The sequence below is a fragment of the Macrobrachium rosenbergii genome, chromosome 4, assembly GCF_040412425.1.
Source record: "Macrobrachium rosenbergii isolate ZJJX-2024 chromosome 4, ASM4041242v1, whole genome shotgun sequence".
Classification (NCBI taxonomy): Eukaryota; Metazoa; Arthropoda; class Malacostraca; order Decapoda; family Palaemonidae; genus Macrobrachium; species Macrobrachium rosenbergii.
Genome location: NC_089744.1, coordinates 39,286,450 through 39,301,244, shown reverse-complemented (window position 1 = coordinate 39,301,244; position 14,795 = coordinate 39,286,450). Strand labels below are relative to the sequence as shown.

At 40.2% G+C, this 14,795-nt stretch overlaps 1 protein-coding gene across 4 annotated transcripts in view; it reads left to right on the top strand.

Annotated features, from left to right (window-relative positions):
• The window catches only part of LOC136832815 (ubiquitin carboxyl-terminal hydrolase 24-like), a 374,979-nt gene that overhangs the window by 329,414 nt on the left and 30,770 nt on the right, over positions 1-14,795 (top strand). For all 4 annotated transcript variants that reach the window (XM_067094450.1, XM_067094436.1, XM_067094461.1 and 1 more), the window contains exon 41: positions 11,397-11,617. In XM_067094450.1, the coding sequence (XP_066950551.1) occupies positions 11,397-11,617 (221 nt within the window). The remainder of the gene's footprint in view (positions 1-11,396; positions 11,618-14,795) is intronic.

The following is a 14,795-nucleotide window of genomic DNA, read 5'->3' as shown; positions in this document are numbered from 1 at the left end:
TTATAAAGCACTTTATTAATATGAATGATACAAAACTTAATACATTAAGCAAATTATAATGTGTAGCTCCAGTTGAAAAGTCTTTCAGAGTGCTTATGGAAGGTCAGCATTTGAATGTTTATACAGGTTCAAAGAGATTAGGGCATAGTCTCTAGCTTTGGGTCCTATATTGGTATTCAGACATGGCAAGGATTTTTCATTATATAATCTGTGTTTAGAGGGGCCACCACACAGGTATTCATCTTGGCATTCATGTGACTATATAATTTACAGAGGAATCTTTAAAGGTTACTTATGTGGACAACTGCAGCTTATAATCTCCAAAAGACCTTGAGGATTTCTCATACTGAACCTGATGTTAACTCTTCCTTACAGCCTTAACTAGTTGGAAGTGGCATTTTCTTAAGATTTATGGGCAAATCATTGTCTATAGTATTCCACTAAATTGGGTCTGCTTAGTCAAATGCTGATGATTTTGGTGTCTTGTGCAGGTGGCTCTTGCCTTCAAGACTGCTTCAAATTATAGTATATTCTTTCAGACCATCTCATCTTCTGTAGGAGCAGAGCCTACTTGTTGCTGAATAACAGCAATCTGCCATTTTATGTGCTGCTGGATCTTCATGTAACCTTGCTTGAGGGTATCCTAACAAGCCTTGATTGGTAACATTCTCTGTTAAATTGACCATTGCTGTCCCCTCTCCACCTATTGTTGTAGATTCCAGATGCCTCAGAGGGATTTGAAGGCACTGTATCCTGTAGTTGGATTGCAGGTGTTCAAGTTGTCAGATCAAGCTAGTGGGTGAGTTCCATACTAGTCAATTGGAATTAAGAGCATTTGTTTTGTTGCTTCATCCATTCCAAATGACTTTCCATCTTAATAGTGAGGATTTTGTCAGGCAGTTCCTCTGCAGTGACACTTCTCACATATAAGATAACCACCTCATTTCGTGAACAGAGTATCAGTTGAGATTCTGAACAGTCCCACTACCTATCAGTTTAAGAATAGATTGGTAAAGTGATGACACATTTGCAGTTTATTGTGATGAGTGTTTCCTCTTGTGGGCTAGTAAGTTTTGAGGCATCTCTGTCCTTTTAACCCCATATAACTTTGAATTGTAAGGTATATATTTTTTATTAATGGCTTGTTATAAATACTGATTTGTATAATGCTGTATTTTGTAATTCAGCAGTGTTTAATTTAAAAGTAATAAATGATTGTTTTAGCGTTATTGTCAAACAAGCATTGGCCAAATATGAGAGATGAGGAGGGAGGCCAAGAGGTAGGTGGCAAGAGCACAGAGGAAGTTGAGAGAGGAAAGTACAGTATTTAGAATAGTAAACTGAGTGAAGAAGAATAGAAAAGATGTACAAGGGTCAAAGTATGTCAAGGATGGAAATTGGAAAATTATAGTGAAGGAAGATACTGATTTTGAACTGGAGGATGTTGACATGGAAGAAACACCAATAGAAAATAGGACATCTGAAGAGATAGGGGTCATGGTCATGGTAAGATGAAAACTAAAAATATCCAGTGAACTAATCATTGATAACTGGCCACAGAATATGAGAACATGATAAAAAGATGAGAACAAAAGGGTAATAAAACATTTTTTTTTTTAAATAATACTTGTTTCTAGCTTTTGTGATTTTTGGGCAGGTTCAAAACCTGAAAGTGATAAAACACACTGTTCAGACTTAACACTTGAGCCTACAGACAATTTTCTTTTATTGATTGTTGTAAATTTCTTTGTCATGATAGAATGCTGGTCTTGGTCACATTTCAAAGTTAAATAATTGTATTTGAATTTAGTATCATTAAAAATATAAAAATGCAAGTGTGTGCAAGAGAAATTAACCCTAGGAGTGGACTTGCCACACATTTGTTGTTAATAGTTTTGCACTGCTCTTAGTAATGATTATTTTTTTTATCCTTGCCAAGCCTGTATAGGGAGGATTGGGGTCAGGAAGAGCATCCACCTATAAAATATCTGCCAAAACAAATTATGCAATGAACTGTTCAATGAATATTATATCAGGGGATCATCAAAAGTCACTGAAGTTTTAAATAAAGCCCAAGAGTCGAGATTTTGATGGTTTGGGCACCTTATAAGGAGGGGAGATGATGCATGACATGTTATAAGAGAGATCATGGAAGTACTAGGGACATTAAGGAGAGGAATGCTTAAGAAAAAAAGGAGAGACTGTATTTGAGGTTAAGTTGTGGGTTTGTTATTAAACAAGTAAGGATTCACTATGGTAAGAATAGTACAGAGGAATAAGGTTGCTGGAGCATGATATGGAAATACAGCATTAGATAACATGCTAGATAAAAGTTTATCAAAAATGTTAATTATCTGGAAAGACACTGTTGAAGTGATGTTACCGTGTTGAAAACAAGAAATAATATAGTGGAATTTATATCCAAAGAATTTTAGGTAAATGTTTGTATCTGCCATTGATCAACTTGTAGGCCCTCATTGTGCCATAGTCATATGTTAATGACCTGTTGTTAAAATCATCATCAGAGAAGTTGTCTTAGAAAACAGCAGATAATAATTTAACCAAAATATGGTGACTAGAAAGTAGGAAAAGGAAAAGTTCAGCTGGTGAAGTGGCATTGTCACTGTTGCAGGATATACTCAAGATTTCAAAGTAGGTATGTACACTCACAATACTTAATACTGCATCACTTTACAAAACATATTGTTCAGATCCTATTTCTTTTTTTATAGTCCAAATATTAATTAGTTTGAGAATTTTTTTTAATAATATGAAAAATAGAATCAATTGAAACAATTAAAAACTAAAACTGCAAGAAAATTCCTTGTAATATGCAATTTTTTAAAGTATTTTGTCCAAATAATTTTATGAAATATTTCATTATGTTTAGACATGAAGAGCCTCAACAGCCATACTATCAGTGTATCATCTGCATAGAGAGCATTGTTAAAAGAATGTTATTTCATGTAAAAATCAGAAGTGGATAGAGTTTGTCATATCTAATGTTATCAGATTATCATCTTTTAAAGATTTTTATGTTAAAAGAATGTTATATTACGTTAGTAAATAAGGTATAATTACCAAAAATATTATATAATTTATAGCATCCTTTCTTTAACTGAAATGCAGTTCGCTTCACTGAAGGGTGGGGAAATGCACTAACGTATGAAGTTCAGTTGGCACGCCTGCAACACCAAATGTTTAAACCGGTTTGGATGAACAACAACTTCTCAATCTTACAAATGCCAATTTTCATTTTAACATCATCAGAAATGTCAAATTGAAACAGAATATTTTTACGAAAATGGAGGAGAATTCAGATATATCAAGTAAGGAAGTTGGGAATATTGTTTTTACAAATACAGTAAATGGTTTAATGGGGGTCACATACAGTAGGCCTAGAATGAATGGTAACTGGTAATGATATGTCCCACTTTTATTGAATATTTGAGACGAACATAGTTTACTGTTTTTATTTAATTATGTTCGAAAGAATCTACTGAATTATCTTTTGATGTTGTTCTTTAATTATATTCGAAAGCATTTACTGGTGTTTAATAGTTTTTTCCATTATATGAAATTTTTCAATGTTACGTTTTAATTGAACTTCTTACTCATTATCAGTATTATCTACCAACTATTACTGATGTTAATTCTGTATGGAAGTACATTATTTTTATAGTACTGTTTTACCTCACTATGAAGTGTATAAAATTTTTTTTCTCTCAAGGAGTGAATAATTCAGTCCTCAAGCATATGGGCTCAGAATTAGGCTAAATGGACATTCTAGGAGGTCAGTGAGCACTGTAATGATCAGTTATATTTGCATAATGACTGTAAAAGAATACATTATTGATTATGAAAATCTAATACAAATGTAGTGCATATACTTATTAATAAAAACCATACTGCATATTATAGTGTACCCTACTTTTTACAGATAAGAAAAAGGATCAATAGGCCTAGCCAAACATTTATAGGGTAATATTCAACATTTTCTGTATTTTGTTTTTATATAAGTAACTTACCAAGTAATTACGTAGCAATTGGTTCCTAACCTACGGCAGCGTAAAAATCCAAAATTTGCTTGGCGGTGCTTCTATCATTTGTGTGTAGGTGACAAGGCCCTGCTCACTATCCGGGACTCAAAGGAACAACTCAGCAGAGAGCTCAATTCATTTCCTGCAGGCTTCCGATCAACATCGGGAGTTTTCCGCAGCTGCTTCATTGCTTTTTGGATAGTTATTTGCCCGATCTTGGTGAAGTATTCAGAATTTGTTGTTTTGTGCTTTCAATCATTGGTGGATTGTTTTCCTGGTTAACTTTAGGAATTACTTTAGTTAACAATGTTGGATTCCAGTTCATCCAGTATTCGCTTCTGTTCAGAGGGTTGTAAAACTAGGTTAACTAAGTTTTCTTACGCTTCTCATACTAAATGCACTAGATGTAGGGGGCAAGAATGCAGTAAGGATAATACTTGCATAGAGTGTCAGGATTGGGAGGATAAAAAATGGAAAACCTTAAAATCTCATCTAGAAAAACTTGAAAGAGATAGAAAGAGGAAAGCAGCCCTTAGGGCTGAGAATAGGGCCAGTACAGATTCTATTCCTTTTCCTAATGTAGGGGATGATAGAGCTGTTACTCTTCCAGTTGCTCCTGTTTCTCCCATTCTAAGTCCTACTTTACCATCTACTCCTGTTCCAGGTTCCCATGATTCCCCTCTCCACACCAGTGCCAGCCTTGAATCAAGGTTTGATCAGAAGTTTGGATTATTATCCAATACCATTATGGAGATGGGATCTGCTATTAGATCTCTGATGGAGGAAAATGTGAATAATGAGAGTGCAGCAAGAAGTGACAGTGTTGTGAATGTTGAGGAGGTGGCTGTCCATCCCACCAGTGCTCCTAGACAAAAGTCCCTGTCCTGCTCCCCCGCATCAGGAAGACGACATACCAGAGGTCCAACAGAGGCTGGTGGGGTTTGCCCACGGGCAGTCGCCCCCTCTGTCAAGCCTGTTGTTCATTCCCAGGCTTCAACTAAGCGCCAGTGCCATTGGAAAGGTGTTTCAGTGCATCAGCTTTCCTCAGATTTGGAAGCTTCCAGCCCGGACAAGAAGCACCCGTATCGCTTCCCTGCTTCTTCGCACCCGCTCAAGGGACATGCGGATCTTGGTGATATCTCTCCTCTGGCAGTCAAGAGGTACAGGAAGGTTAGCCCACAGCCTTCCTGCAGCTTTCAGGACCAGCCTGCTTGTCCAGCTTGCCTTCGTCATTCATTGGGAGACAGTCCTGAGCGCTATAAGTGCCCAAAGCGCCTGACTTCGTACGAGCACCCGGCGCCCACTGACTAAGCCAGACTTCCACTTTTGAGCGCCCAGTGCCAAAAGCCGAGCGCCCAGCCACTTCTTCTGGGTCCCAAGCACCTTCCTGTCATCAGTCGCCATCGTTATTGGTTTAAGGAGATTCGTTAGCCCCACTCCAGCGTCAATTGACTGCTTATGGCTTTTTTAAAGAAAACCTCTTCAGTTCCTGAAACCAAAGACAGGTCTTTGTCTCCTATCTCTTCAGAGGAGGAAGAGGTTGTTCAGGATACGGTCCCTCTTCAGCATACTTGTCTCTTTTGCGATTTCTCCTGGATAGCATTCCAGATTTCTTTGTTCCTGCTGCTCCTACTTCTCCAGCTTCTACCTTCCTCATGAGAAAGCAGTCGTCGGAGCCTACCAGGTTACCCAAACTGGTTATTTCCTCCTCCTTGAAGAAGGCTCTCTGAGAGGTACATAACTGGCTGGCCTCTAAGAGAAAGCAGGGCAAAGCAACATTCGCTTTTCTGCCCAGCAAGTTATTAAAGATGAGGTACTCGTTTTAAGCCACCAGAGAAGCTCCTTCCTTGGGAGTCTCTGCCTCCTCCCAGGGGGCTTTTCCGGTCTGGTGGATTTGGCTCGTAGAACAGCCTTTTCTGTGGCCAAGATTATGTTTTCCTCCTCCAAACTTGATCACCTTATCAAGAACATTTTTAAGGTTTTTGAGGTTTTTTTGAGGGCTGTCCAGATCTTGCTGAAGACCTTGCTTCTGATTGGCCGGGAGTTCTTTTGTGCGCCGACAGGGCAGTTAGAGATGTCTCTTCAGAACCTGCCTCACTCTTTTCAATGGGTGTGCTAAAAAAGAGGGAGCTCTGGTGTTTTTTCACCTCGAAAGGAGTCTCGCTGACACAGAAGTCAGCTCTACTTTTCGCTCCTTTAGATAAGTCTCACCTCTTTCCGCAAGTCACAGTGAAGGAGACTCTTTCAGACTTGCAGAAGAAGTCTACCACCAACCTGTTAGCACAGTCCACTAGGCGTCCGAGGGAGTCTATGCCTTCCACGTCAAGATCGTTCTCCCCTTTACAGCCTCAGCCTTTTTGTGGGGGGAGGACAAAAACCCAAACTAGGACCCAGATCAAACTTGTGACCTCCTTCGAAGTCCATTAAGAAGTCTTTCTTCAAGACTAACTTCAAGAAATGAGAAGTTAGTCCTCTGAACCCAAGTAGGAGCCAGACTTCTACCTTTTTTGGAAGGAATGGGAGTGCAGAGGAGCGGAACTTTGGGTGGTTGAGGTTCTCAAGGAGGGCTACGCCATTCCTTTCATGAAAGCTCCTCCCTTAGTAACATCGCCATTCGCCTTGACAGCGTATTCAGAAGGTTCCTCAAAGTTTTTGGCTCTCTCTCAGGAAGTCAAATCCATGATCATCAAGGGAGCGGTGGAAGAGGTGCTAGATTGCCACTCAGAAGGTTTTTACAATTGTCTTTTCATGGTTCCAGAGGCCTCGGGGGGCTGAAGGCCCGTTCTGGACGTCAGTGCCCTGAACGTGTTCATCTTGAAGGTGAAGTTTCATATGGAGACCGTTCGCTCAGTGATGTCTTCAGTGCAGCAGGGGGACTGGATGGTAACCCTGGATATGCAGGATGCATATTTTCACATTCCTGTTCATCCAGACTCACATAAATTTCTAGGCTTCATTTTTCAGGGTAGAGTACTACAGTTTCAGGCCCTGTGCTTCAATTTGTCGACAGCCCCACAAGTTTTCACACAAATCCTTTCTCCTCCAAGGAATTGGCTTCACCTTCTGGGAATCAACATCAACTTATGCCTGGACGATTGGCTTCTCCGCTCTTCATTGGAGGAGAATTGTGCGGAGGACTTGAGAAGAACTCTTTGCCTAACGCAGGAGTTAGACATTCTCATAAATGAGAAGAAATCCCTAATGACACTGACTCAGGAGGTTCCCTATTTTGGGATGACACTGGATTCTCAGACTTTTCGGGCTTTTTCACCCAAGAGTCGACAACTGCCTCCAGACTGTCAGTCAGTTCCTTGCACTTCCTTCCTGCTCGGCAGTGCAGTGGACGAGTCTTTTAGGGACCCTTGCATCAGTAGAGCAGTTTGTGAGATTAGGCAGACTGCACATGAGACCCCTTCAGTTTTTCCTGAAAGTGAACAGATGCATAAAGACCCAACCAGGCTCTTTCATCTTCCTGATGACAGAAATCAAAGAGGATCTCCAATGGTGGTCTTGTGAAGAAAGACTTCAGGAAGGAAAGTCTCTTCCTCAAGTGAGCCCCGACCTTCAGTTTTATTCAGACGCTTCCAACCTAGGCTGGGTTGCTCTCCTGGACAGCCGCGAAGCCTCTGGAACATGGACGACATTGCAATAGAAGTCTTACATCAATGTGAAGGAACCAAGAGCAGTTCACCTGGGCCTTCAGTCCTTCTCGGATCTAGTCTGTGGCAAGAAGATACTAGTGCATGAGGACAACACCACTGCACTTTCTTACATTGCCAGCAGGAGGGGTGCTCATTCCTTCTCTCTGTGCGAGATGGTGAGGGATCTTCTGTGAGCAGAGGAGAATCAAGTCACTTGTATTACCCAGTTCATTCAAGGGAGAATGAACATTATTGCGGATGAACTAAGCCGCCTCAAACAGGTCCTTCCGATCGAATGTACCTTAGACCCGTTAGACTGCGACGATCTGTGGAGACTATGGGGCAAGCCCACAGAAGGTCTCTTCACAATGTCGAGAAATCACTGTCTTCTGCTCTTTTGCTCTCCGGTCGTGGATCCTTGAGCATGGGCGATGGATGCCAAGCGTCTGGACTGGACAGGCTTAGATGTGCACGCCTTCCCTCCCTTCAGGATGATCAGGGAGGTACCCAATAAACTGTCTACGTATCAGAGCACCTCCACGACCCTAGTCGCTCCCTTTTGGCCGAACAAGGAATGGTTCCCAGATCTGATTCAGCTCCTGGTGGATTATCCAAGACTCCTCCCACAAAAACGGTCACTGCTCAGACAACCCCACTTCCTCAGATTCCACCAAGGGTTGTCCGCTGTGGCCCTGACAAGCTTTAAATTGTCAGGCACCTCGTCAGAGCAAAAGGCTTTTTGCGACAGGCTGCAGAGCGATTGCGAGGCGCAGACGAGTGTCTTCTACAAAGCTCTGCCAATCCAAATGGGCAGTCTTCAGAAGGTGGTGCAGCTGCAATAACGTCTCTTCTGAGACATCTATAAGTCAAATAGCTGATTTTTTAATATTCCTGAAGTCTGTCAGGAAATTATCGACCTCTACCATCAAAGGGTATAGGTTGATGCTCAGCTTAGTTTTTAAACACAGAAAATGGATCTGTCTTCTAATCAAGACATCGGTGACTTAATCAAATTCTTTGATACGAATAAGCAAGAAAGTTCTTCCAGCGTTTCTTGGAACTTAGGAGTACTGAAATGGCTTTCAGGTCCTCAGTTCAAACCTCTCCGTTCTGTCTCACTGAGGAATCTCACCAAGAAAACTCTTTTTAATGGCTCTTGCTACTGCCAAACGTATTATTGAGTTGCAGGCAATAGACAAGAGAGTAGGTTTTGCGCAAGGGGACACAGTTTGCTGTCTTTCTCTTGGTTGCCTCGCTAAAGATCATGACCCTTATAAGCCCTGGCCTTGATCCTTCATAATCAAGAATCTTATGGACGTCATAGGACGTGAAGAAGAATAGAGACTTCTCTGTCCAGTGAGGTGTCTCAGGGACTACCTTCACAGGACGGAAAAGATTAGAGGCCCTTCGAGCAACCTCTGGTGCTCTGTAAGAAGCCTGGTTCATCCGCTCTCAAAAAATGTCCTTTCCTTTTTTCTGAGAGAGTTGATATCAGAAGCCCACTCTCAGATTCTTTCCTTTAATTAAGGTTAAGGCTCACGAAATTATGGCAGTCGCAGCTTCCCTGGCATTTAGACAGAAATTCTCTCTCTATGATCTTGCAGTTGACGTTCTGGAAATGCAAATCCATCTTTGCCTCACACTACCTCAAGGACATACTGTTTGAAAATTGTAACACTTTAGGACCTTCATCTGTGGCTGGCATGGTGTTGGGAGAGGAAGCATAGGGAACTCTCTGTTCCTTTGCTATCCACTTGCCTTGACTCAAGGTTTTGAGTCTATGGGGAGCCTGGGGGCACTTTGTACCTGGAGTACCCACCAGTTTCATTTTTAATGATTTGGGTTATGGTTTTAATTCTGTGATGTAGGTGATAGTGTTGTTCTTTTGTATTCTGGTCTACACCCAGGGCAAGGGCATCTTTTAAAATTTGTCAGCATACGGTGTACTTCCTCTGCTGCAAAGTTCCCACGAATGTAGGGGCGACCCTTGGCTACACTGTCACACCCACTACAAGTTGAGAGAAGTGCCGACCAGAGGCAGTACCTACCTGCAGCAGCTCTCTCAGCAGGTAAGGAAAAACAAACATTATTTAATGTTAGCAACCTTTCTATTTCAAATTCATTACTTCATACTTTGGAGTAGAATATATCCATGCTCTATCCCACCTCCTAACAATGTGGAATCAGCTATGTAATTACTTGGTAAGTTACTTATATAAAAATGACATTTTTATGGTAAAATAAAGCTTTATATATACTTACCAAGTAATTACGTGATCGGAGGCCGCCCTCCTCCCCTTTCATGGACATTAGAGCATGAAATGAATTGAGCTCTCTGCTGAGTTGTTCCTTTGAGTCCCGGATAGTGGGCGTGACCTTGTCACCTACACACAAACGATAGAAGCACCATTGCTTGAATTTTGAATTTTTAAGTTGCCATAGGTTAGGAACCAATAGCTATGTAATTATTTGGTAAGTATATATAAAACTTTATCATAAAAATGTCACTTTTGGCAAATACAGAAAATGCAATAAATAGTTTTATTTTTAATGCTGTATATGCAAAAAATGTAGGCCTACAAATTTTGAGTGCTGAAATAAAACCCTCTACAGACCCCCAAAAAATGGTGTAGGCTGAGTTGTAAGTAAAAGACTAATGCCACAGTTCTCAAAGAAAAAAAGATATGCAAGAACAAGAATAACTTCAATTTCCTTTAAATAAAATGTTATTTAGCTAGGCTGTCAGGATAGTGATTGCCCACCTAATATCCATTAGCGAGTGACTCGTTCGTTTGTGCAGGAAAGGGGTCTTGCTCTAGGGCATCCTGTAACTGAGTAACTGAGAGACGATCAGTCATCATGGGCCTGCACCGCCTGACCAATATTTGCTAGATGCCTCTTGCTGACTACTGCAATTTGCCTTTTGTCTGAAAGATTAAGGGAACTGATGCAGTATTTTGTATACTAATTGTACTAAGGGATTTTTTATGCCCAAAAAGTTTAGGAAAAGCTTATGCTGAAGAAGAGGAGTAAGACCCATGTGGGGAAAGGGCATATCATGGAGGAGGTAGAACATTGTTTTCTTGTGAACATAGTGGAGTATGAACCTGTTTAGGGAGCATTGAGGGAAGTGTCAGCTGCCTAGATGAAGCAGAGAGGTTGCTGGATTGTTGCTAATAAGAGTATCCTAATAATTAATAAAAAAAAATAGTCTGTGAACAATGCTTGCACTTCTACACGGCAGAGGTCAAAATACCTGCAAAGAAAATTCTGTAGAGATGTGATGACAAAACAATGAGATTCAAGGTCACCAGAAAAAACAAGCAGTCATGTAAATAGTAGATATATAAGCAGCTGGACAGAGACCAACAGCAAGGCCCAAAAAATTGTGAAGAAAGGGCATGAATGAATAAGCAGACCAGATAAAAATTCAGGCTGAACAAGCATTGTTATACATCTACTACGAGTAGAAAACCTGGTGAAAAAAATGTTGATAATGTTTACGTAAAAAAATAAATAGCTTCCAAGTTGCATGAAAGTATATTAATATTATCTTAAAAAATTTACCCATTGATTTTAATGGATTAGGCTATACTGTATATAATATTGAGAATGTTTAGTGAGATTTTTGTTTAACTGACATATTTAATTTCCTTTATTAACAATTTGCAATTCATCAGTTTGAAAAAGATTACCATCCATGTTTCTTTGATAGGCACTCAGTCAGATTCCAAGGAAGAGGAGAAACAAGGAAAGCTTGAAATGCCAGAGGCAGTAGCTCAAGTTTTGTATGGCAGTGACCAGTCTCGCTGGGTGAGAGAAGCTGTTGTAGCGTACAGAGAGGTCACTACTAGCATACCAAGTGTTACAAATGCTTTAAAAGATGCAGCCACAGAAAACTCATCATTTACAAATGCTTTAATAACCACAGTTATGGTGAGTACAACAGTATTTTTTAAAATTATCTGTAAGGGTTTGTTTTACCCCATAATTTTCATTGCTTAAGATTCATATTCAGAATAGTATGTTAATTTTTTTCAATTAAAATAATGTAATTCAGCATGCTTTTTTGTTTTGTGTATGAAATTAGTGATAGGGTACTCTTACTTTGCTTTTTTACAAGAAATTGTCATTCTTGAAAGAGTAAGAGCATTCATTCTTGCAGGTGGGTATTGCTAAAATAAAGGGGAGGCCCTTAAGATATCAACAAACATCCTTTTATTTTTGCTTGGTTAAGGTAGTGAGTGACTAGATTCGTTTTAGATTGCTAATGTTAATATTCTATTCGTATTTCATTGTTTAACTTTGGGATGAGCTCATTGTGCCTAAGCTGTGTGTGGAATGTGTTGTGGGTGATCATTGATATTATTCTTTGGTTTAAGCAAGAGATAGGAACTGCACTATACACTTGAATGATGTGATATGAACTATTGGTACTCTCTTGGGTATTTGCATTCACAATGTGTTAGGAAATTTTATATATTGTGTATTAGTATCAACTAGGCTGAGAAAGTTATCTTTGATGGAAGGTACTCTACATTTTTACAACAGCACAAACAATTGTCTTCTGATTTTTCATATGTGACACTTTTTGTATTATAATGTATACTTGTTCACATATTGATAGTTAGCCTTGTGTTAAGCGCAGACTTCGTTAGATGTGGATCTTTATGCCCCTTTGCTTTCAATACATTGGAAGTTATTAAGCAGATGAACATTGTATTGAGTGCTCTTCTGTATGTAAGGTCATCTTGGACAATTATGAGCATTGGGATAAACATTTGGAAAGGAAAGTGAGGACTAATAATTACAGATAACATTAGATTTCTTTGGCTTCAGAATTAGAGATTTTGAATGTTGTTGCTGACACATTATCACTCATTTAGTGCAACATCAGGAGGATGTTCTTACAGTTCCATTGTCTTTGGTATGCCAAAGCCAGAAGGTGATAATGGCCTTGATATCTTTTGGGGCAAGATCCTAGACTTGGGGATCTCGACAGTGGTGGCCATTGGCAAAACAGCTGGGAGTGAGCTTATAACAGCCTCTGCAGACTTTTTTTTAACCTTAAGCTGTTTTACACTTGTCTCAGTCTTCTGCCACTGGATCCATTAATGATTCATTATTCTACAAACTGTCCTTGGTGTACCTGATTGTTGTATTGGTGCTTCTCTGTTTTTTATACCTATTGGTCAGTCTTAGTAATTCTTAGCTCTGTTAACTTCCAGTTGGGTTTTCTTTGACATTCTATGGTTTTGCTGACTGTTCTCCATGGTATCTACTAACTCAAGGTCTCCTTGAGATCTCTTGGCTGAAAATTTTTTTTTCTTGATAACCTCACCTAAGACAGATGGATACTCTTGGAAGACAAAACAAAATATTTTGTCTTTGAGCTGCTCTGTCTTCCTTCAGCCCTGACTTACACTATGCTCTTGGGTGTCTCATAAGGAGATGCTGAAAAGTCTTATCTATGAGTTCATAGATAAGACTTTTCAGCATCTCCTTGGTTTGAGTGATTTGTTTCATCTGGTTCTATTTTCTCTGCCTCTTCTCTGGAGTCTGATTTTACATTGTCATATGGTTAAAAATGCTGCACTACAGCCAACTTGTAAGTATTGAGTTTTACTTGTTCCAAAATATAACTCCCTCTTTCAGTCCTTTCCTCAGACCCTTCCCTAGCTCATCCTGCGACCAAAAACACCAACTGAATCAGTTACAAGGTCAATATCAGTTTTTGGACCTTCCAGCCTTTTGGAGTTAGATCTTTGTTTTACAAGAAAACAGACCTTGTGCATGTGGAGACCATCCATTAACCAGAGTTCTCACATTCATTATGTATTAGGAACTCCATTCAGATTGTAAACTTTCTTTTCAGTTTTTGTTTTTTTGCATCAGAAATGGAACTTAAAAAAAAATTATTATTCCAAGTACTATACCCATTTCTGTGCTTGAAAATTCCTTCACTTGTTCCGACACGATGTACAAACCGTCGGTCCTTTACATTAGGAATTACTTACAGCTAAGCTGGACACGTTCGTTAAACTCTTGAACAAGGTGGTTAGGCAGTAACTACCGCCAGGTAGGCAGGAATACCTACCTGCCCAGATGTAAACATTGCAGTTTGCTTTCGGCTGTCGTGCGTTGCAGACGTGTTTTCAGATCTCTTTGCCTGACTGTCGTTAAGCTCTTTATTACCCTGGTGGGATCTTTCTGTATTTTTGTCTACATATTGCATGTTTTTGATATTTATTAATACAAACCCATGATTTGTGATAACCTTGCATAAGCCATTGTTCCCCTGCACCTGTGTCTCGGGTTTGACGACCAAGGGCATATTTAGAGGGGTGTAACCGAGTGGTAATGCTTCTCTTGCAGTAGCCCTTTATTTAGATACTGAAGGCGTTCCCCTGTAGTTCAGAGATATTAGTTGGGACGTAATATCTTTGCTCCCCTTCATTGATTGGAACGTAAGAAGAATTCGTTTCCCTTCTAAGGCTTCCTCCCTCCTTGAACAAGGGGATGACTACTTCCTTCCTACTTGTGCTGAGTGTTGTTTTTGCTGCCTGCGCTTTAGAGAGTTGTGGGGGCGGGGGGAGTTGCGGGCGTCATCGGTAAGTTCCGCTTCCACAGCGCCCTTGGTGGCCTCCCCTCCTTCCTTCTCTCTCCCTGTAAGTTCTTCCTCTCTCCTTTGCAGTTCCTTGTTGGACGAATCGGTAGAGTTCTCAGCTAGCACTCTGCAAGGCCCAAGTTCGAGTCTCCGGCTGGCCAATGAAGAATTAGAGGAATTTATTTCTGGCGATAGAAATTCATTTCTCGGTATAATGTGGTTCGGATTCCACAATAAGCCTTAGGTCCCGTTGCTATGTAACCAGTTGGTTCTCAGCCACGTAAATTAACACTTTCATACCCAATTGACGCACTGGTATGTAAAATTACCCTACCCCCCTTCCTACCCGACTGACATACTGCTATGTCAAAGTTACCAAAATTTTTTGTACGTGTGTTAGGAGCAGCAGCTCCTATACTGTGCATGTGCAAATCCCTGGCATAGTAAATTTCTCACAATGTAATCAGCCGATCCTACCCACGCTTCTCTTTCGTATCTTACATTTTT